This window comes from Lutjanus erythropterus, chromosome 18 (assembly GCF_056507025.1).
Source record: "Lutjanus erythropterus isolate fLutEry1 chromosome 18, fLutEry1.hap2, whole genome shotgun sequence".
NCBI lineage: Eukaryota > Metazoa > Chordata > Actinopteri > Lutjaniformes > Lutjanidae > Lutjanus > Lutjanus erythropterus.
In genome coordinates this window covers 22,962,528-22,983,886 of record NC_139334.1, presented here as the reverse complement: position 1 = coordinate 22,983,886, position 21,359 = coordinate 22,962,528, and the positions used below count along the sequence as shown (strand labels likewise).

General features: G+C 38.6%; 2 protein-coding genes across 3 annotated transcripts; both read left to right on the top strand.

The window, feature by feature from the left end:
• The first annotated feature begins 2,544 nt into the window (after positions 1 to 2,544).
• Positions 2,545 to 8,233, top strand: LOC146311046 (prostamide/prostaglandin F synthase-like). Of its 2 annotated transcripts, XM_084742558.1 has the most exons (9): positions 2,545 to 2,755; positions 2,949 to 3,042; positions 3,216 to 3,269; positions 4,588 to 4,633; positions 4,728 to 4,855; positions 4,993 to 5,107; positions 5,828 to 5,950; positions 6,886 to 7,023; positions 7,411 to 8,233. In XM_084742558.1, exons 1-9 carry the CDS (start codon positions 2,647 to 2,649, stop codon positions 7,516 to 7,518), a joined length of 915 nt encoding a protein of 304 aa, XP_084598684.1. In that variant the 5' UTR covers positions 2,545 to 2,646; the 3' UTR covers positions 7,519 to 8,233. The 2 variants fall into 2 exon arrangements, with proteins under 2 accessions (XP_084598684.1, XP_084598685.1); XM_084742559.1 differs by lacking the exon at positions 2,545 to 2,755 and having other exon boundaries at positions 3,001 to 3,119.
• A 3,468-nt stretch (positions 8,234 to 11,701) lies between these two features.
• Positions 11,702 to 18,885, top strand: slc22a3 (solute carrier family 22 member 3). Its single transcript, XM_084742002.1, has 11 exons — positions 11,702 to 13,483; positions 13,753 to 13,856; positions 13,969 to 14,123; positions 15,085 to 15,253; positions 15,342 to 15,459; positions 15,562 to 15,665; positions 15,762 to 15,976; positions 16,140 to 16,248; positions 16,744 to 16,856; positions 17,906 to 18,005; positions 18,467 to 18,885. The coding sequence occupies exons 1-11, from the start codon at positions 13,085 to 13,087 to the stop codon at positions 18,513 to 18,515; spliced, it is 1,635 nt and encodes a 544-aa protein (XP_084598128.1). The 5' UTR covers positions 11,702 to 13,084; the 3' UTR covers positions 18,516 to 18,885.
• Positions 18,886 to 21,359: the final 2,474 nt, after the last annotated feature.

Here is a 21,359-nt window from a genome sequence, read left to right as displayed (position 1 = left end):
TGCTGGCTTTGTGTTCAGTGTCTGATTCATGATACGTCAAGATTTAAGAGAAGGTTAATTTTGGTACCTGCAACAGGCCGACTACAATTAAGCAGTTTTATGTCTTTTTCTAACACAAAAAGTCAAGTATATTTGGACACCCTTCCACTGTTTCCTATATACAGACCTATAGAGCTGCAAAATGGAAGCAGTTATTTTTCCTGTACCAGATGTAAAATTCCCACTCATTTTCCCATTGACAGACAATACTGTATGACTCACTTGCACTGCTTAGATTGGCATGACACTCTCCCGATTGCTCAAAATAAATAGGGCTGCAACTAATGATTACTTTCACTGGCGATTAATCTGTCAGTTATTTTCTTGATTAATTGATGATGTCCTAAAATGTTTTGTCCACAACCCAAAGATATCCAGTTTGAGAGGACTAAGGAAACCATAAAATGTTTACATTTTAACAGGCTGACATCAGAGATTGATCAATTATCAAGGTAGTTGGTGAATATTTAATAATCAATTCATAATTGATCGAGTGATTAATTTTTGCAGCTCAACAACTGTGTCAGAAAACTTGTGATATTTCACAAGTCAATAAATTAAAGCAGCTTTAAAGCATTAACCTTAAGCTTTCCTAGATCATAACAGATAATAAAATAGACATTATGTGTACATTACTGTTATTAAAGACCAGAGGGGTTTTAGATTTACACACCCACACAGATTTTATCAATTACTCTGGGAGAGATACGCTGGGAATTATGTAACATCGCCCAACCATTTCTATAGCTGTCTCCTAAATCCATATTACATACAAAGCAGGTTTTGAGTTGACAAAGGAAATTGAGGATCTACTCTAGTGCTAGGTGATATAGCTTGTAAATAAAATCTTGAAATTTTCAAAGCATGCTGATATATACAGTATATGTCTCCAAACACGTTTTCTCTAAAAAAAAACCAAAAAAAAAAAAACCCAAACCCAAACAAGATTAAACAGCCCAAAAGTAGGGCTGCCCAAGACAAACAACATCAAATATCCCAACCAATTATCTCCATATTGTGACGGTAAGGATGAAAGGATGACTACTGGTGCTTTCACAAAATATTTACACAATGAGATTTTTGATAAATAATCATCAGTAAAGTGGATATAAAGACTAGGTGGGTAAAGGCAAATAATAGAACAGCTAGAAAAGTTTAAGTTCAGAAAATGACATCACTTTATTATAATGCAGCCTTTAAAACCAGGAAAAGACAACACGTATACCTTATCACAATATAACGCTACTTATTCTCATAACACAATATGGAGACAATATCAATATATTGCCCAGCCCCGCTGTAAAATCGGCAACAAAAATAAAATAAAGCTGTATCTCAAATCCATACAACACACCTATTCTATACAGTATAAGCTAATCCTCCTAGTTGTATACTGTTTTAAGTATACAAAAAATGACATACTTTAACATTTTATACAAACAGGATATTTATTATACAACACAAAAATCAAAAACTCAAAATGGTTCTTAAGTCTTGATAATTGCAGGGGTTTTTTTGTTTTTGTTTTCTAAGATCTTTCTGGAGCTGTTTTACCACCAATCACAATTGTTTTTTCCTGCTGTAAACAGCACCTCCACTTTGTTTGTGCATTGCATTGTGGGAGATCATTGTGTGTCTACTAACAGCACACTCCAAAATCTTTATTTAATATACATGCTATCTGCTTTGAATTTAATTTGATTTAGCCTCTGGGGGCGACAGGCAATGTTATGGTGCTTTTGGTGTAGCCAGTGGATATCCAGATAATGGATGACAGATATGTAGGCCATGACTTCCTCTTCTGAACACTGGTCATTATCTCAGTACAATTAGCGACTTAAAATGCAAGAATGGAGAAACTGCTCTCCACACGGACTGTCAAAATACATACAACCAAGGCCCACTCAAAGGTGATTGATCAATACCAGTCAAACTACACCAGAACTAAACCAGAACATTTCCATTTACAACATCTTGTCCCTCAAATGCCTATATCTGTTTAGAAGGATTACCTTTATACTAACTGCAAAAAACATCCATTATAAAGATTAGTATATAGTATATACTGTACTGTATCCAGTTAAAATGTAGTATAGAATTGTGATAGTTTTTGTACTATGAAGGCAAATCATTGTAATTTCTCTAACCCAAATAATTAATGGTTAGAACTGAAGCGACAAAGGATGAGTCAGCCTCCAAAAAACTTTAATCCTACATTCCCAACCAACAACCAGTGGCTTCTTCTTGTTAGACCCTCCGTAACGGGTAAAAACCCTTATCAAACATGACAGTTTTTTACAAAGGTTGTCTGTAATAAATGTCCTCAATCTGAGATAACTCAAGTGATGAGTCATTTTCTCAGACCTGGCAAACAAGACATAATACAACCACTCACAGGCTGAACAGTACTCCTCATAACTAGTAAAATGATCTTCATGTGTAAAATCAGTGGAGTGTGCCTTTAAACTGAGCTTCAACAGCAAATTTTCCGTTTCCCAATTTGCCCCGACTGGACTTCGAGAGAAAGCAGAGGTTGTTTCACTCTGGTGCACTGATAAGAAGTTGCATATCTTATGAAACGATTACGGGTCCACAATCAAACAGAAAATGGCTGATGGATCAGACCCAACTGCAGTCTCTTGCCTGAAAGCCCTCGCAGCTTTTATTGAAAATGGAAAAGCTTTGCTGGACCTCGCCGAGAAGCAGAGCAGGGAAGGTAGGCAGCATTTTGTGGGGACAGACAAGTGCACATAAAAATAGACATGCAGACACCGGCGTGTTCTGCAGTTGGCAGGCGATTTATGGACGCACCATGAGTCAGTGCAACAGGAGGTCTGTCAATCATTAGACATAAAGAATGACCCCAACAGACTGTTATACACTAACTTAATTTACTTTGTCTGACGTAGGCTCTCTACAGGTATTCATCAGGCAGAAAATCCGCATCGAGCAAAAGCAGTCACTGTTGGGTCTGATCGAAGCTGGTGCCACTTTGTACAGAAGGTTATGATCACTACCACAGTATATGGACAGTATATGACTGTTAACAATTTTACTGCTACTAAATACATTTTCAAAAAGTAAATAAAGCTTCATAGCATCACAGATTCACTTTTGCACTCTTTGACATGCAGAGATTAGTCTTTAACTTCTGTTTTTTTGTTCTAATTTGACAGTTTGTCTGTTAAGAGGAAAAAGGATGCAGAGGACCTATGGAGAGAAAACAAGCAGTAAGAGCTAGAGCTGAAACAAGATTGATTGGTTGATCAACAGCAAATTAATCAACAGCTATTCTGAACATTGTTTTTCAAATCATTATTCAATATTTCTTAGCTCCAGCTTTGTGATAATTTGATGTTTTTCTTTAGGGAGTAAATCAATAATTTCCCCAGAAAAGCAAAGCGGCCCTATACTATAGTCAGTGGTACATTAAGTCATCACTAAAAGCTGACTTGAGATTTGAAAATATAACTTCATGATGTGTTATACGTAAATCTCATTTATTCAACACACAGTTTTCAAGAACAAATTGCAAGATGACTCCTGCTTCACCCGGTTCAGTCTTTATTATTAATTCAGGTGGACCATCCACCTGGGGATTCCACTCTGCTATACTGTGGTCAACAAGGTGTTCGCTGGCTGTACTTCTTCGACACGTTGTTGACTCTGTGCCACGCCCAGAATTAGGTCGTCTGAAAAAAACTGTCAAAGCTTTTCTGGCTTTTCTCCCTTAACATTATGCCTAATTGTTTGGCTAGCTAGCTAATGTTGGTGGGAGGCATCAAAGCTGGAGCTTGTTGAAGCATGTTGGATGTTGTCTAGCAACCAGTCAGAGCCTTGCATGTCACTATGCCCACTGATCTGAGACCTGCTGTTTGAGTGCGTTCATCTTTTCACCAACAGATACTGCTGACTGTGAGCTGACCCACAGTAACAGTAGTTTAAAAGAAATCTCTAAAAAATTTAAATTTTTCACTATTTTCTGGCATTTTACATACCAAACAATTAATCACACCAGATTAATTGTTAATGAAAACAAGTCTTTGTTGCAGTAGAAGAAAACATTTCTAAAAAATCTTGAAAAAAGTGAAGTGACAAATGAATGTTGATATATTTTGTGATCAATTAGTCTGCTCTAGTCATCAAAAAATACAACACGTCTTTCAAATGTTTCTGGTATATTTTACTCTTTGATTTACAATTCCAAAAACCGGAGAGGATATCGACTCCATCAGGTCACCAAACCTATCATTACTGACAATAGGGCTGCAACTTACAACTTACCAGCAAATACTACATTTAAGAAGCTGGAATTAGCAAATGTTTGACATTTTTGCTGAAGAAATTACTGAAACGATTAATCGATTTTTAAAATATAATTTTCTTTCCATTGACTAATAGATCTACTGTTGCAGCTCTATACCCTGATGTTGTAAAAGTCTGCTGAGATAGTCCTGATTGTGTAAAACACTAAACATCCCTGTGTATTCATTCACAGTCCCCAAAAACTATCAAATTAGTAAAAACTTTGTTGTGTGACTTCTCCAGCTGTGCTGCTTTACGGGATGCTTTGCTGGACTTTCAACAACTAGAAGTGAGTTATAGATATTCGATATTTTCAAAAACATTCTTATCAGGGCTATTATGTGAGCATTTTGTATTTACTGACTGTGGCTGATGTAACACAGGTGCAGTGGGATGCCTTTCTGCAGCGTTTGGATGATGAATTACAACTGAGTGCTAAAATACTGGATGGGGACCATCAGTCAAAATGTATTTCACCAGATACATCTCTCATCAATGCCAGAACAGGAGAGTAGGTTTGATTCATTTCTTCATCTATGTACACATACCTGTTAAGAAATGAAACTGCTTGTTATTATCTGTCAACACCTTTGTGTTGAGCGGCCTATCTTGTACTTCAGTATCTTACTGTTTATGTGTGTTTTGCAGAAATGTAACATTACAGAAATATCTTGGGAAAGGTAAAAAGATTCTGCTTGTGTTGATACGTCAGTTCTCCTGTCTTCTCTGCCGTCTTCATCTTAAAGATCTGGAGAAGAATCAGGTACACATGACACAACACTGGAGAAATTATGTTTACCAAATCTGTTCAGGCACAAATAGCCAACTGCAAAATTCAAAGTATCACAAGACACAAGGCCATGTCTATATTTATGTGTATGTGTAATTAAAACATGATAATGTGTACATACTTGATATACAATATGCAGAATTTTAATACAGTTTTTTATATTATTTGTTTATTTATTTTCTGTTTTTGTCTTATACTCCCTGTTCATGCTGACTGACAGAATTATAAAGAATAACTATGCAGTTTGAAACTTTCTTCAAACTGCATATGTTTGTAAGTTTAAGCAGTGTTCTGTTACATGCTATACGTTTTATGTACATCAATTCTGGGTAAATCATTTCTCTTTGATTTATGCTGCAGACACAATAGTAAATTAAGAGTTCAGCATAATCAGAGAACAAAAACTGAAAGGTGTCAAGTCACGTTCATCCTCTGGCTGCCAGACAACTTATCAGTAAAGAAGAAAATTAATCTGACCAAATTATTTGTGCAGTGTTATTCTCAGAGGTAGCCACAGGCAGGCTAGACCACAGCCTTAAAAATCAACTTCAAATTAAAATGCAATACTTGGGACAATAGCATTTGGATGTTATAATTTGCCTTTTAAACCTTCTCTCCCAGATATGACTATTTAATGTTGCTATCAGGCCTGTGAATATATCATCCTCATCCTCTCTATATGACATTTTACAGAGGTCCCTTGATGCACACTCAATTGAAGTGGTGGTTGTTTCATTTGGATGTCAGGAGGGAGCTTCACACTGGCTGCAAGAGACTGGCTGTCAATACGACATGCTATTGGACCATGATAGGAAGGTCAGAGGTCAACGTCACCCAACCATAAAATACAGTGCACATTTCATACTCTTTCTCGTGGTAAGCTATTTGTAGTTAGTCCACATGAACATGTAAAAAGTCCACGTTTCCTGTAAAAACAGGCAGCTATGGCGGGACTTGACACAGATACTGATAAGTTTTTACAGTAGCCAATAGCACTGTCAATGGACTGCTACACCTGTCATGCAGTTATAGCAGCTCATTAACCTACCCGACTCCTCCTAGACTCTGAGCTCCCAATGAACACAGCAACACTGAGACAAAACACCGCCTCCGTTAACTAATTTAGCAACAAGTAAAGCTATCTTTGCATCAGGCAACTCCATACATCACCTCACTACAGTATTCCCTGTTGGTGTCAGAGGCTGTGCTCAGTCCCAGCCCAGCAGTGTTCACTGGGGAACTGCTGCGCACAGAACGGCCCCCAGCTAACGGGGGCTAAGTCAGCAGAAACTCTCTAAATCAACCAGAGTTGAAGCAGAGTCATTGGAGGACATCAGAGGGGAAACCAGAAAGCATTTTCTCAATAAAATACAATCGAGTTTCATCAAAATCAGTGAATAGAGACAATAAGTTGTGTTAATGTACAAGTCATAAATCTGTGCTTTTTACAGTGACGTTAATCAGTCATATGCTCCATGTAGCCAGTTGCTACAGCAGTCCTTGTGCCTAATCTGCTGTCACAGATTCCAGTTTCCTTAAAGTGGATAAATTATAGCCAGCGGGCCTGTCACCATGGTATTTTGGGGAAACAGAATAAGGTTTGAAGTGAGGAACACCCAAATACACAGTGGCAGACCATATTGTTGCTAGTTAGCTAACTATTAGCTCTGCACATCTAAAAGCTTACATAAGCACACATCATATTTTCTTTCACAGGAGGAAAGCATGATTGGATTTTGATATTTTTGCAGATGTACAGAGCGTTTGGTCTTGGAGCATCTCTGAAGAAAGTATTAAACTTCAGTAACATGCTGCTCTATGCTGAATACGTGATGGATGATATGGAGTTTCCACGAGGGCTTTCGTCGATTCAAGATGACATGTTTCAGGTAAAACGATGCTCATAGCTCTTGTAGCTGCAACAGAACTTGACGTCCCCTCATGCAAGACATTTGAAATCTGTAATATGTGCTTATTCTCCAGTTATGCTTCTCATTTCACAAATAAAAATAGAGTACTGATTTGCAGTGTACATGTAAATGTGTGTAATTATGTCAAGCAAAAAGGGCACTTGAGTTCCAATATAATAATAATAATATTTTTCTGATCAAATGTCGATTTACAATAAAATGTCTTTTATTCAGACATTTTCCATTCACCAGTTGTTTTTTTAACTGCTTTATCTTAAACAATTTTAGTTTTTACGTCTACCCAGAAACTTTATTGCAAATGTTATGTATTTCTTTCTTGATTTTATTTTCCTCTCCATCTTTCAGCTGGGAGGTGACTTTGTTTTGGACGAACATGGGAGGGTGCTGTTCTCTCACTGCTGTCAGAGTCCCACAGACAGACCCTCAGTGCAAGACATTTTATCTGCACAGTGAAGATGAAACTCTTTCATGCACAACACAGTTTAATTAAAGGAGAACAGAAACAGGTGATGTCAGCTGATAAACTTGTTGCACCAGTTTAGAATAACAATGACTGCTAGACTGAGCTGTGAACTGCAAAATATTGTGATCATCAGTTTTAAGCATAAATTGAAAGGTTTCAACTTGTTGATAGCAAATATGATATGTAAATATATCCAGTGAAATGTTACTGTACAATTAGGCTAACTGAGTCAAACAAATTTGATTGAGCTCAATGATAAAAATCTAATCAAAAGCATGAATTTCTTCTATAAAAAATGTTTGTTGAGGTACTCTGGTTCCTAGTTAGATGCAGTGAGAAAAAGGGGGCGCAATTAACATTGACTTTCATTACTGATGAATATGCCATTATTATCCTGATTGATGGATTAATAATTTTGTCAGTAGTGAAAAATGCGCATCACGAGTCCAAGGTGGCATCTTCAAACATCTTGTTGTGTCCAATCAACTAGAGGTTGAAGAAAATATTGATAGTAAATATTGGGTATCACAATATAATGTATTGTGACACTGGAATCTTAAAAACACTGTATCGTCATAGTGCGATACACACACAGATTTTTTGGCAGTGGTTCATTTTGTGTTGTGTTTAAATCAACGACTGCTAGACAGCAGTTTTGTTATCTATCTTCAAACGTTCTGATTACATTAAAAAGTAAACATTTTAAACTCAGATGGATATGGTGGTGTGTTGTTTATACTATGACAGTTTTCCTGAGATTAGACACAATGTACATGTACAATGTACATCTAATCAACTTAAAGCTACTAGGAATACCATTTGTTTAATTGTAAACCAAAATACTGGACAAAAAAATTGAAAATTACCTTGTGATGGAGCGAGAAAGAAATGATCACAATTCATCTTGAGGGGAACATGAACATCTGCACTACATGAACAGCCATGAAGAGCCAGTCAATAGTTGTCAAGAAAGTTCACTCAAAGCCACAAATTTCCCCTGAAGGTAAGTGAGGGGATCATCAAAGTGATTAAGATTCATCCTGTGGCCACCATGAAAGTCTGTACCAAATTACTTGGCAATAGATGTCAAAATATTTTACTAGAAACTGTGTCAATCTGCTGGTGGTGCTACAGACAAAGTTAGGGGATCACAAAATATTTAGGATTCATCCTCAGGGGACCACAAATGTCTGTCAGCCTGAACCAAAGTGGTGGACCCATTGATTGGCTGACTGATTGAACAATGACATTCAAACTAATAATATTACAATGCCTTGGAAAAAGAAGAAAAAGGGAATACTGGGGGACAAAGAGTTTCTTGAAGGTGCATTCATCAATGCACTTGAATCTGTGCTACAGATGGAAAGCTTCACAGTTTATGTGTTAATTCAGTTCATTAAAATAGCCTCTGATAAAAATATAGGAAAAGATCAAAATGATGGGAAAATGCCCTCTGAAAAGAACGTTAATTTCCTTCTCTGATTGGAATAAGTATGGTGTGGGGACAATATGATGTAAAGGGGCCCCTGGGGTCTTGGGTAAAGCGTCCATAAATTGTGAGCGCAGACAGTTTGGTAACACTCCACTTTTAATGGCCTGATAAGCTTACTAAATTACTTGAAACGCTAACCAGTAAACTCAAGAGTGAGAAAGAAAAGGGGACTTTGATCAACACTGGTGCCCCAGACCTCTCTTTAAACACGCATCTCTACCTAGACATTCTCAGAGTGGAGCTGCTTTCACAGACTCAGCAGCTTATGCCAGACATTAGATAACAAGCACAGATGGCAAATTACACAAACTCACAGAGGAGACTTTAGGCCTTTCTAGAAGAAGACTGTTACACTTGGTTAATTTCCATTTATACTATTTGCTAGTGATATATATCATATGAATGAAAGTGCTGAAAGTTACCGTTTACTATCTTATCGGTATACTAAAAGCTGCCCTTATCAATATACTGTATATGGGGGGTAAATGCGCTGAAGGGGTTGATCACTGGATTTCCGCTCTTTGCTGCATATCTATGACTTGTTTACTGACAGCAGCATTATCTTAAAGCACTGCAGGACTGTAAATGAGATCAGCAAACTCTATGTGACTGAGTGAATAGTGTTTTATTTGTGGTGGCTCATCAGAAGAAAAACATCAACCACCACTAGATGATTTTCTAATTTTGGAGCTGCATGCACCTCTCTCTCGGTTGTGTCCAGAAGGGGATGCTTGATTTTCAAAACTCTCGCGAAATTCGTACTCATTTCTGTTTTTTTTTTTGTGGATCTGGGGTTCCCTTCTAAACCTTCCACAAGCACATGACAGTGGACCTGTCTATGAACAGCATGGTCTTACACCCTACAGTGTTTCCCACACAGAGGCTTTGTTAGGGCAGAAGTTTATTTTGTGACAAATTTTGGCTTTTTTTTAATCAGTCTGAGAGGACAAAAGCATCTGTGATTGCTTAGTGAACAACCTGCCTTCCTAACCCTCCCCTCACCCGTTTGCTCGACTATGTGGGAAGGTCTGACAATTTCTGACAGAAAAACAGACAGAGGCTCCTGTTTAATGTATAGAATGACTTATACGGTTGTATAATCTTTTACGTGCACCTGGATGGTATCGATGTCAGTCAGTGCCACGTTGGTTTTGATCCTTTCAATAGACTCTATCAATGATAACAAGAATTGTGGGTAAATATATCTATGGAAAAAAAACAAAATGTGAGTTGTGTTTTTGGGCAACTTAATAAAATATTGTGCTGATGAAAAAGGTCAACAGAACAGACACAGACAGGGAGAGAGAAATGGAGGGAGGCAAGCCCTGGTGAGACGCTCGGTGTGTGAGCGTGAGGAGGAGAGAAATGAGGAGAAAAGCAGATTAAAGTAGTTTATGAGTAAACAGGAAAATAAGGTGGAAAATTAAGTAGAATTATAGTGGTAAAATAAGAAATAACCAAAATAATAGAGAAATATGTCCAACCTCCCTCCCTAAAGAGTCTACTCCATGATGAAGGCTGAAAGCGGTGTGTCAAGAAGGAAGGAAACAATGTATACTTTCAAAATGAAAGTGTCTGAACAAAAGCATCTGAGCGTGAAGAACAACATAAAAAAAAATATTTTGTTTTGTTTCTTTTAGGAGTGGGGGGGTCCCATGATGGGAGTCGGTTGCCCCCCAAAAACAATGTTAGGTGAAACACTGTGTCTCTTGGACTAATGTGAGAAAGCCTTCATATGCCTTCATATGTTATTTCTGTTGAGTGTTTTACAAAATGTCTTGCTTAAAAAGACTTTGATCTCAAACTTGATTGGCATTGATTGTCAGAGCAGATGTAATGACTATGGCTCTGTGTGGGGTCCAGGGATTGGACCCAGATGTTTGAGGACAATCCTGATGATGAAACTGAGGGGTCTTGAACAGAGGATATTCTCTATATGGACCAGTCTACACTGGCATGCACAAGATATGTCAAGCTGCTCAATGTCAACCAAAGACAACAAACTGACCACATTTCTCAGAAAACTACATAACACAGAGGTTATCTAATCATTTCTATAACAGGACGAGAATGTGTTGCTCTTGATGTATATAATTAGTTTTTGGAAAAGGAAAACTCGGTTACCTGGATTATAGTATATCATGTTTCTCTGAAAAGCTCCATTTTTGGTTAATGTTTACATTATGCTACATAATGACTACTCAGTGTCTCACGTATATGTTTCATGTTTCTCAAGCTACTCTGGAATTGCTATGAGGACTCAGTGAAATCTGTCAAAGAACAGCAAACATACAGTCATTCATTAAAGGACTTTGATAAGGCAGTTTATCTAAGATGAACTGGAACATGCAGCGCAAGCCATGCTCATGTTTGTCCTTTGTAGACTAAAAAAATATGCTGCTTCACAGATTTTGACTCCTTTGTTTCATTCTGGCTGTCATTTAAGCCATCATGTTAGGGGCAGGAACACAAACACATTTGTCTAGGTATAAACAGGATATACATGTATATCATAGGGGGAGTCAAAGTTTTGAAGAGGCAGTCAAAAGTCCAGCAAATGATGGGGGCACAATACAGCCAATGTTCAGGAATACTCTTGCAAAATGCATGAGTCACATTAGGCGAACACAGTAGGAGTCTCTGACTGTGTAAATGTGTCTAGTATTTAGGCTATTAACAATTTATCCAGAGTGAAACATGAATGTCAAATTTTAATGGCAATCCATTCAGTTGTTGTCAATATATTTTATGTAAAACCACACATTTCAATCTTGTAGTGGCACAAGATTATAAGTCAGAGTACCACCAAAGTCATTAGGATTCATCCTCTGTATAGCATTTAAGTCTATATACAGTGTCGTTGTCAAGATATTTCACTAAAACCTAGAAGTGTCACCCTGCTGGTGGTGCTAGAGGTTAAGTCATTAGGTGTCCAGTCACCCTCTGGGGACCATAATTGTGGGTACAAAATTTCATGGAAATCCATCCAATAGTTGTTCTGATATTTCAGTCTGGACAAAGGTGGTGCACTGACCAACTGACCAACCAACAGATCTAATCAATGTCATCTCTAATCCCTAAAGCCATTACAGTTAGCTTGGATACCAGACAAATCTGAGAGCTCATGTTTCATTTGCTCCGACAGATATGTATGGCCACCCTCTGATTATGTTTTCTGTCCTGGATCTCTTCAGGCCAATCACAACTGTTTATTTAATCTGAGGCAGGCTGGGTTTGATCCAGTGAGAGAGGAGTGTTAACAGTCCTGATCCCACGTCACACATTTAAAGCGCAACACACCCAGCTCACAAAAGTCAGATAAAATTGTCAAACTAGACAGTGCTGATCAACATTCTATGATTGCATTCCCTACTTCTTGCCTATATGTTTTTAGAAACAGATTTTAGTGTAATGTTTAGCTGCAATTTGAAAAAGTTTGCAACCAGGAACAATTAGGCCCCAACTTGTGTTTGTCACACTGCTGTGATAGGTTGCAGATCTATCCAACTATGTCCTGAAGCATTTTGATCTGCATCCACTGCTCCTTGAAAATCGTGAGAGATTTGTGTTTGTGAATTTGTCTGGCGACGCCAGGCCACATGTCAGTAGCATAGCTTGAAAAGAGAAGAAAAAGGAAACCTTGAGGACAAGAGTTTCTGGAAGGTGCATTTGTTTAAACAGACCTTTGTGCTATACATCGTGGAGCGCTTTGTGGCTTCTGTATTAATTCAGGTCATCACAGATCAAAAAATGTCCTCAAAACAAAACGTCAATTTCCTTCCCTGACTGGAATAAGTATTATGTTGTGACAAAAGGAAGTAAAAAAGGGCCCCTGAAGTCTTGCATATGGAGCCCATAAACCACACTTTGGCGTGATAAGGTTGCTGAATTCCTTGAAAGGATGACCAGTAAACTCAAGAGTGAGAGAGAGAGAGAGGAGGACTTTGATCAACACCGGTGCCCCACTTGTCTCTTTAAAAACATGTTTCTTCCTAGACATTCTCAGAGTGGAGTTGCTTCACCTGACCCAGCATCTTCAGCCAGGCAATAGAAAATCAGCAGAGATGGCAAATGTAGACAGCCTCATTGAGCACATAGGAGACTTTGGGCCTTTCCAGAAGAAGATTGTTATACTTGGTGCATTACCATTGGTACTCTTTGCTTTTGTACTTGTTGGGGTTGTTTTCTTAGGGCACACTCCGGATCATTGGTGTTGGAGTCCTGGGTCTGAGCGCCTCCAGGAGGAATGTGGCTGGACAGATCTAGAGGTGCGGGAAGTCACTGTTCCCCGGTCTGAACAGTCAGGATCTTTCAGCCGCTGTGAGAGATTTGACATGGACTGGAGCAAAAGCCAAAACAAATGCTATGAACTTGACTGGCTGTTGACTTCCAATGCAACTCAGCTGGTGCCTTGTGACAGCAAATGGGCTTTTGACAAAAGCCACAGCAGTATTGTTTCTGAGGTGGGTACATTGTCTTCTGTTTCTTTCTACCAACATAAACAGTGTTAGAAATCTGAAATATGAGGCTGCACCTGTCATTCATGTGATGTTATCAGGGTACAAAATTAACTTTTTTGTCCACCAGTCAAATGGCTAGTGAATGTTCAAATTTTACCAAGACAATTTATTCATTTCTTGCATTCTTATGTCGGAAAGGTTTGGTAACGCTTTGACATGTTTTCCTGGATGTAAACTTAAAAATTCGGTGTATTTACATTTTTTCCTCTTAGTTTTCATTGGTCTGTGAGAAATCCTGGCTTGCTGATCTGAATCAAGTTTTCCTGGCATGTGGATATTTCATTGGAGCTTTTGTCACTGGCTACCTGGCTGACAGGTCTGTTACGAACTACTCAGTTTCAATTGCACCCCAGCATACGAGTCTTTCATTGGTTAGAATAATAACAACAACGACAACAACAATAATAATAATAATGGTATTTTCACAGGTTCGGTAGAAAGACATGTTTCATTGCATCAATGGTTGGCCTTGGTATCTCAGGTGTGGCAGTCATGCTGTCACCATGGTACCCGCTGCTGCTCATTTTTCGCTTTCTACAAGGGTTTTGTGGAAAGGGAGCATGGACAGCCAGCTATGTACTCGGTATGTTCAAACAATGGAGCTGGTACACTCCCGGTATATGCTGCAAAATCATAAAATTCTGCAGTCAAGTGCTCTGTCTATAAATAAATGGACTCACTAATGTTGAAGTTGAATTTACTGCTTATACAGTAGTGGTTGTATACATAAACACAAGCATGCGCTCTGCAGTTTAGTAACGTCATGCTGCAGAACTCATGGGTGGCCTACTTGCTTGTGGAGTGTGCAAAGACCAGGCTAAATTTGTGTGACCTCAGCAAATGACCTAAACGTTACATGTACAGATGCACGATATAGGATTTTTGCATATACTCATTTTGGCTGATTGCTGATACCGGTATACGCACAGATTTTTATCCACCTATTTGTAGAGAACATGAGGTCACTCCTGTAGTGGAATTAACATATTATTATACCTCCTCTTATCGAGATGATTGCCCACTGGCAGACCTAGACATAAAATCCAAGCTCTTCAAGATGTACACATTCACTGAGCAAAATAAGAAAACTACTGCTGTTATTACTACTTGTTTTTCACTGGCTCTTTTTTCCTTTGTTCTTCACAAATCTGTTGTAAAGACTGGGATGGTGGCTCTTCAGATGGGAAATAAAATCTGTAGCGTTAAAGGGATGTGATTTGGCTCCTACTCTCATTTAACTCTTTAAGGAACTTGTAAACCACAGACATATTTGTGTTGCACGCACATCTTATCTGCCTGTCATATCAGCAGAAATGTTCACATCAAGCAGATATGGTATTTCATTTTGATGCTTTTATTGGCCAATACTGATGATACGGTGATACTCTACTATCACAATGTCACTATCTTATTCTTTTTATTAATGTCAGTCATGCCCTATAGTAATTTTTTATAACCTGCATGTGTCAATCATCTGTGTTCTCACAAATAAATACTTCAGAGGTTGGTCTGTCTGGTAAAACATAATATCTTTTTTGTTTTAGTTATTGAATTCTTTGGATCAAACAACAGGAAATTGGTGTCCACAGTGAGTCGAACTTTCTATTCCATTGGCATGGTCATCCTGCCCGGTCTGGCTTACTTCCAGTCCTCCTGGAGGACTCTGCAGTTGGTCATGAGTCTGCCCTGCATCCTTTTTATCTCATACCACTGGTATGGTTTCATATATTCCAAGTATTATTAATCTGCATGGTAGCTTTGATGTTGGTATTGAATTCAATACAGACATTTGTTTTTAAAGGATTGTTCCTGAATCTCCACGCTGGCTGTTCTCACGACAAAGAACTACAGAGGCCATGACAGTTGCTGCAAACATTGCAAAATACAATGGGAGATCTTTACCAGATAATCTTCCAGAGGTGTGACAATATTTTAAAAGACTGTATCCTGCTTGCATATTTGTCTGAGGAGCTGTGCTAAATAATACACAACCATTAACCATTCAATATAATATTTTTCAGATAATTCTTCTGGAGGAAAGCAAAGAAGTAAATCCCGTATCAATAATGGATTTGTTTAGGACACCAAATATAAGAAAAAACACAATAATTTTAACTTATGCCTGGTAAGTCAGTATGAGAAAAGTCCCTTGTGATTTTAAGTTATTTCATACTACTATAAAAACATTAATAGTTATATATTCAATATTCCTCTCATCAAGGTTTACAAGTACCATTGTGTTTCAAGGCCTGGTCCTGCGGCTAGGGATTACAGGCGATAACCTCTACTTGGATTTCTTTCTCTCCGCTGTGGTGGAACTTCCCACCGGCCTCATCTTCTACCTGCTGGTTGACAGAGTTGGTCGGCGGTCCCTTATGGCCATCACCAACTTCACTGGTGGTATCGCCTGCCTTGTAGTCCCTTTCGTCTCCATAGGTAGGTACAGTTGACTGAGCGTGTGGCACCAGGCGAAAGACAGACATGGATTGTGATCTTTGAATACTTATCGGTAATATGAGGTCATAGATGGTAGAGTGATGATGCTTCTACTTGGATCCTATTTCCATCCTGCGTTTCATTGCTTCTTTCTTCATTACAGAGTTTGCCTGGTTGAAAAAGTCAATCGCAATCATTGGGAGGCTTGCTGTTGCAATTGGATTTGAGACCCTGAACTTTGCTAACACAGAGATGTATCCAACACCGCTGAGGTAAGAATCCTTTGGTTTTTATGTATTGTGTAAAAAATGATAAACAATGTACAAATCAGACTAACAAGTACAGAATTGGACAAACTCACACTATACCTGTGCCCCAAATTCAATCTAGGCAGGGTCAGCAAAAAGGATCACGAGCTGCACAGCTAATTGAGCTAACTAGCTACCGGCAGCTACAGTTAGCAGCAGTTAGTGCCCCATATTGCTAGTGACTTCTGTGTTACAAGAAATAAAGTTTGCATTGTAACCCTCCTCTTGACATTTTCATTTCAGCCTTGATAACAAGAGGAGTGCCTCCCAAAATGAGTTTGAGGGGTTTTCTTAAAGCAGAAAGCAAACTGTTTGGTTGAATATTAGTGGGCTTTCTTAAAATCAGGCATAGTCTATTCCATGTCTGCCCATCTTAACACAAACACCATACCAATTTAAAAGCAAACAAAAGTAATGTAAATTCTGAATATCTTACTTGATTGTTTCAATTTCTCACAGAAATTTGGGTGTGTCAGTGTGTTCATCAGCCAGTGACATTGGAGCAATTGTAGCCCCATTTCTACTCTACAGACTGGCGAGTATCTGGCAGGAGCTGCCTCTTTTTCTTTATGGTAAATTTTAGTCTTCCAACCACCATGTTCTTCGAATACTCTAAGTAGGGATGCACTGATCGACTGGCCAGAGACCAGAACCAGACGGTTTTCAGTATGACCGGCCCTGACTGGTGACGAGCCAGTCAGTGTCACATATCCGATCCTATGCCCATCATTGTCACACACATGCTCTGCATGATGGTCATGTCATGCGCACAGCAGACAAACTGACTGTGATATCACACCCACCACAGCGCTGATCACAGCTACACACACTCAGACACATGCTTGCATGAAGTTGATGTCAGCGACAGATTCCAAAAATAGGATAAAGAGAAGACAGACAGTCTACAAAGAGACAGAGTAGCTGACAATGTCGCAAAACAGCTGTACTTTGTAGCGCTTCAGGCTAATGTTAGCCAGCAGCAGACTACTGTTCTCAGATTGACAGTTAAAATCTCACCTCCTGTTCTGGCTGAAGAATAAACAACCAGTGATGATGTGCTTCCTAAAGCATTTTCTCATCCAGACTTGTTTGACTTCTGCGCCTGTTTTTCTCACAGCAAAGTTTCACTGCAGCAAACTGTTGCACCGCATCAGTCTCCAGTTTGTTTATATCCGATTCCACATGAGATCACATGAAATTGCCTCCCGCAAGATTGATCTCACAAGATCGAATTCCCCCTATTCATAATCTTAATATAAAACAATAATAAGGCCTGGCTGTAATCTGGAGGACTTTGGAGAAAATGTAAAATAGTATTTAATGAGTATTTCATAGTCAATGTTTTATTGTGAACATCCAATTTAATTTTTACAAGAGAAGTTGCAAAAATGTTTGTGAATGCTGTCAATTATAGTTCTTAGAGAGACTGAAAATTGGAATTGGCCAAAATTGGAATCAGCAGTTCAGACCCTTAAAAAAAAATCGGAATCGGCCAAGAAAGTTGAAATCGGTGCATCTTTAACTCTAAGCTCTCCAAAACAATGCACAAGGAAAATTTCCAAGGAAAGTTACTAATTAAATATTTTGTCTCACAGTAAAAAGTGCCTTACCTATGTTTCAGGTGTGATGTCGGTGCTGTACAGTGGACTGGTGACATTGTTGCCTGAGATGAACGGAGTTGCCCTGCCAGAGACCATAGGGGATGTGGAGAATCTAAAAGGGTAAATTAATTTTATTAAAATTACATTATTAGATCTATTTTTGTTCTGTAGTATTCACTGACATTCATATTCATATACCAGAGCATATTATGAGTTCAGCAGTAACAACAACAACTGAACAAACCAAAACTCATGGGCTGCCAACATTACAAGGCACCATTACTAAGCAGTGTCAAACCAACAGCCAGAAGAAAACAAATACAACTCCCTCTATCCCAGAAATGTTTGAGAATAATAGGAAAGACAAAGGTAAATAAATGAAGCAGGAAAGTGTTTATGGCACAGCAGAAAGACAGTGTCAAGGGGGGGTCAAGAAAGGTGCGAAAGAAGGTGACAATTGGTAATGTCTGAGAGATAAAAATATACTTGTAAACCTAGATTTACAACAAGGTATGTGCAGCAGAAAGGTCCATTCTTTATTCCTTACTGTGTCTTTCTTGTGTGTTTGTGTTTCCTCACAGGGCGAAAGTCAAGTTAAAGGATGTGGAGAGAAAGGACTTTATTATATGATTGAAGCCTTGAAGAGCTGGAACATTATTTGATGTTTTTCTGCGTATGTGTTGTGTTTACGATACACATGATGTCATATGGACTGGTGTACAGCCAATGTAAAGTTCTGTCAAATATGTTACAGTGATTGTGCAGTCTTGTATTATCCTAGATATTCTACGGCTTTAAAAGTGTTAACTAGAGAATTGCACTGTGAGGGGATGAAACACAGGGTGTGTTAGGAATTCAAAAGGATCCATATATTTGCGAGCTCTCACCACAGATACTGATACTTTCTCGAAGAGCAGTAGATTTATTGATTTTGATCCATGTTGTTTGTGATATATTTATCTGTTACTGATTTAAATAAAATACATTCTTGTTTTTGCAAGTTTGTTTTTTGTAGCATTTCCAGACCCAATAGCACCACCATGACACTTTACAGTTACACATAAAGGATAAGTCTGATGATAACCTATACTTTCCATGAAATTCCATGAAACTATGATCTCTTCCTACGTATTAGCAGTGTTCATAGCTGATCCTAAATATCAGTACAGAGGCTGATACAGGTGTATTTAATGGATTGGTATCATCTTAAACAAATCTGATGCTTTCTTTAATGTGCCCTAATGTCTCAGCCTGCTACTGCTGCAGTGTTTCATCTGATATGATGCAAAATGTGAGGTAAACTGCACTGCCTTTTTTTGTTGAAATTGTTGTATTAAAAGCAGTGTAAAAGGAGCAGTGCAGTGTATTTTTTTCTCATTGTTGCGAGGCAACGACTAAATCACCTATCCTCAATGAAACTAAGAAAATTAGTTAGTTTCCTTGCCTGTATTTAGCCCAACCATGATTTCACTTTGCAGTAAACACAGATCTAAATCTTTTTATTTTTGTTAGCTAGAGACCATTTACAAAAAAAAAAACTACACTGGATGCAGGGAAACAGAAATCCATGTGGATTTATGAGACTCTCAGAAAGATGCGACATCACAGGGCAGCAGCTTGTAGCTTGCCAAAGGAGATATTGAAAGTGAGCTACAATTAGCTAACAAAAAAAAAGACTATGAACTGTGCGTTACCAGTTCTTGGTACATTTTAAATGAATGAAAACTTACTACTATACTAATTACCTCCAGGCCTGTTGGTTTCTGTTCAGATCAGGGTAACTATAGTTGGTACAGCTCTACATATATTAAACACCCACCACTAATTTTTCCCCCATAATTGTTATTGTCAAGCATCTGTAAAGTACAGAAGGCCTGTTTCTCAATTAATCCGATTGGACAACAGGACGCAACGAAAATTATGTCAGGCCTTTTTCTGCTCTGAGTTGATGTTTTTTTCAACTAAAGACAGCATCTAAAACATGAGGCACCCAGGGCGCAAAACGCTTAAGCCTTGCTGTTCTGACTGATCAGGCCCTTACTCTCCTTAGCTGGGCTCTACACTGCCAACATTTTGCTCTATATGTGAGTGAAAACTAGAGTGTCTGAATGTGAAAAAATGATCTGGTTGCAGCAGTTATCGACTATATTCTGACTAGGGATGTTCCTGACGACTAATTTCCCTGTTGTTGTGGAATTTGCCTCACTTGCCTCACTAGCTCTTCGAATGTTTCCTGAGTCTCTTTATATGGGTGACAACAAAGTTGTGAAGGGTCCAGTCACAGGTCATCTAACCTGAACAGGCACACTACTAGTTGATCACTCTGCACAACTACAGTCCACAGCTGCACAAGTAGGAGAGTAGTGCATCCCCCAGATACTTTCTCCTGAGGTCCCAAGGTTATGGCTTATCAGGCAGACAGACTGTCTCCTGACATTCTCTAGCAGAACATAATACATGAGCAAGGCTGACAGATACAGTGATTTAGAGCAAAGAGGTGCATAGCTTCTTGTTTTTCACTTATGCCCAATAGAATTTGTGTACACACAGATAGACACATCAGGCCCATACAAGGTAGCGTGCCAAATTCCAGGGAATATGAGGGGACAGTTAAATACCTTCACTCGAGAAGCAGCCTTCAGAATTGGGCTGGCAGTCACAATATTCTCTGTGTATTGCTGATCTGAATTCTCCTCGATCGAGCTTCATTAAATGCTCCTGTGTAAGTCATCTGGGACTCCCGAACTCTTCTTCAGTGTCTGAGTGAACCATTCTTCAGAATTTCCACTACACCTGTCAATTAAATGCAAAATTTAAGTTAGACTAGAGTCATTTGAAGGCATTAATCACAGTCTACAATCACCAAATCGTACTGTGCAACACAAACCTTACACATTAATGTACAAAACATGTCAGCAACTCACTAAATCGTTCACCTTTTCAGAACAAAGAGGATGACAGTGTCTGTGGGTAAAGGACCCAGAGCTGACATTAGCTGCCAGCCTGCCACACAGTGTGGCTAACGTTGGCAGGGGGTTGCCTAGGCGATCGGGGCATAAACGCTGGGCAAGAGGGGCTACCATCTGACTGTGCCACAGACAGTTGCATAAAATCTTAGAGGCAACAGATAACTGGCATTGTGCATTAATGAAATATTGATAAATAGATTAAATTAATCGTATTTCTGGTGCTGACTAGTGAGGGTTGGGATGTTTAATCATATAATCGACTAATCGCGTGCATCCCTAGTTCTGACACCTAGTTTGGCAAATATTCATTGATCTGATAATAACAAATCTGTTACAGTATCTCTCCTCCCTCTTTCTCATTAGTAATGAGCAGTGTACAGAACACTGTGTAATGAGTGTGTATTTACAAAAAACAACTAAGTTTATCAGTTTGAATAATAAATATCTTGTCTTTGTGCTGTTTTCAATTGAATATATATGAAAATCATTGCATTCTGTTTTTACT

Excerpts from the sequence above, each read along its gene's own strand:
- LOC146311046 (XM_084742558.1), top strand. The coding sequence starts at position 2,647 with ATGGCTGATGGATCAGACCCAACTGCAGTCTCTTGCCTGAAAGCCCTC. Across the intron at positions 3,043-3,215 it reads GGTGCCACTTTGTACAGAAG|TTTGTCTGTTAAGAGGAAAA; the intron begins GTTATGATCACT and ends CTAATTTGACAG. Across the intron at positions 3,270-4,587 it reads CTATGGAGAGAAAACAAGCA|CTGTGCTGCTTTACGGGATG; the intron begins GTAAGAGCTAGA and ends TGACTTCTCCAG.
- slc22a3 (XM_084742002.1), top strand. The coding sequence starts at position 13,085 with ATGGCAAATGTAGACAGCCTCATTGAGCACATAGGAGACTTTGGGCCT. Across the intron at positions 15,254-15,341 it reads CTTTTTATCTCATACCACTG|GATTGTTCCTGAATCTCCAC; the intron begins GTATGGTTTCAT and ends TTGTTTTTAAAG. Across the intron at positions 15,977-16,139 it reads AGTCCCTTTCGTCTCCATAG|AGTTTGCCTGGTTGAAAAAG; the intron begins GTAGGTACAGTT and ends TCTTCATTACAG.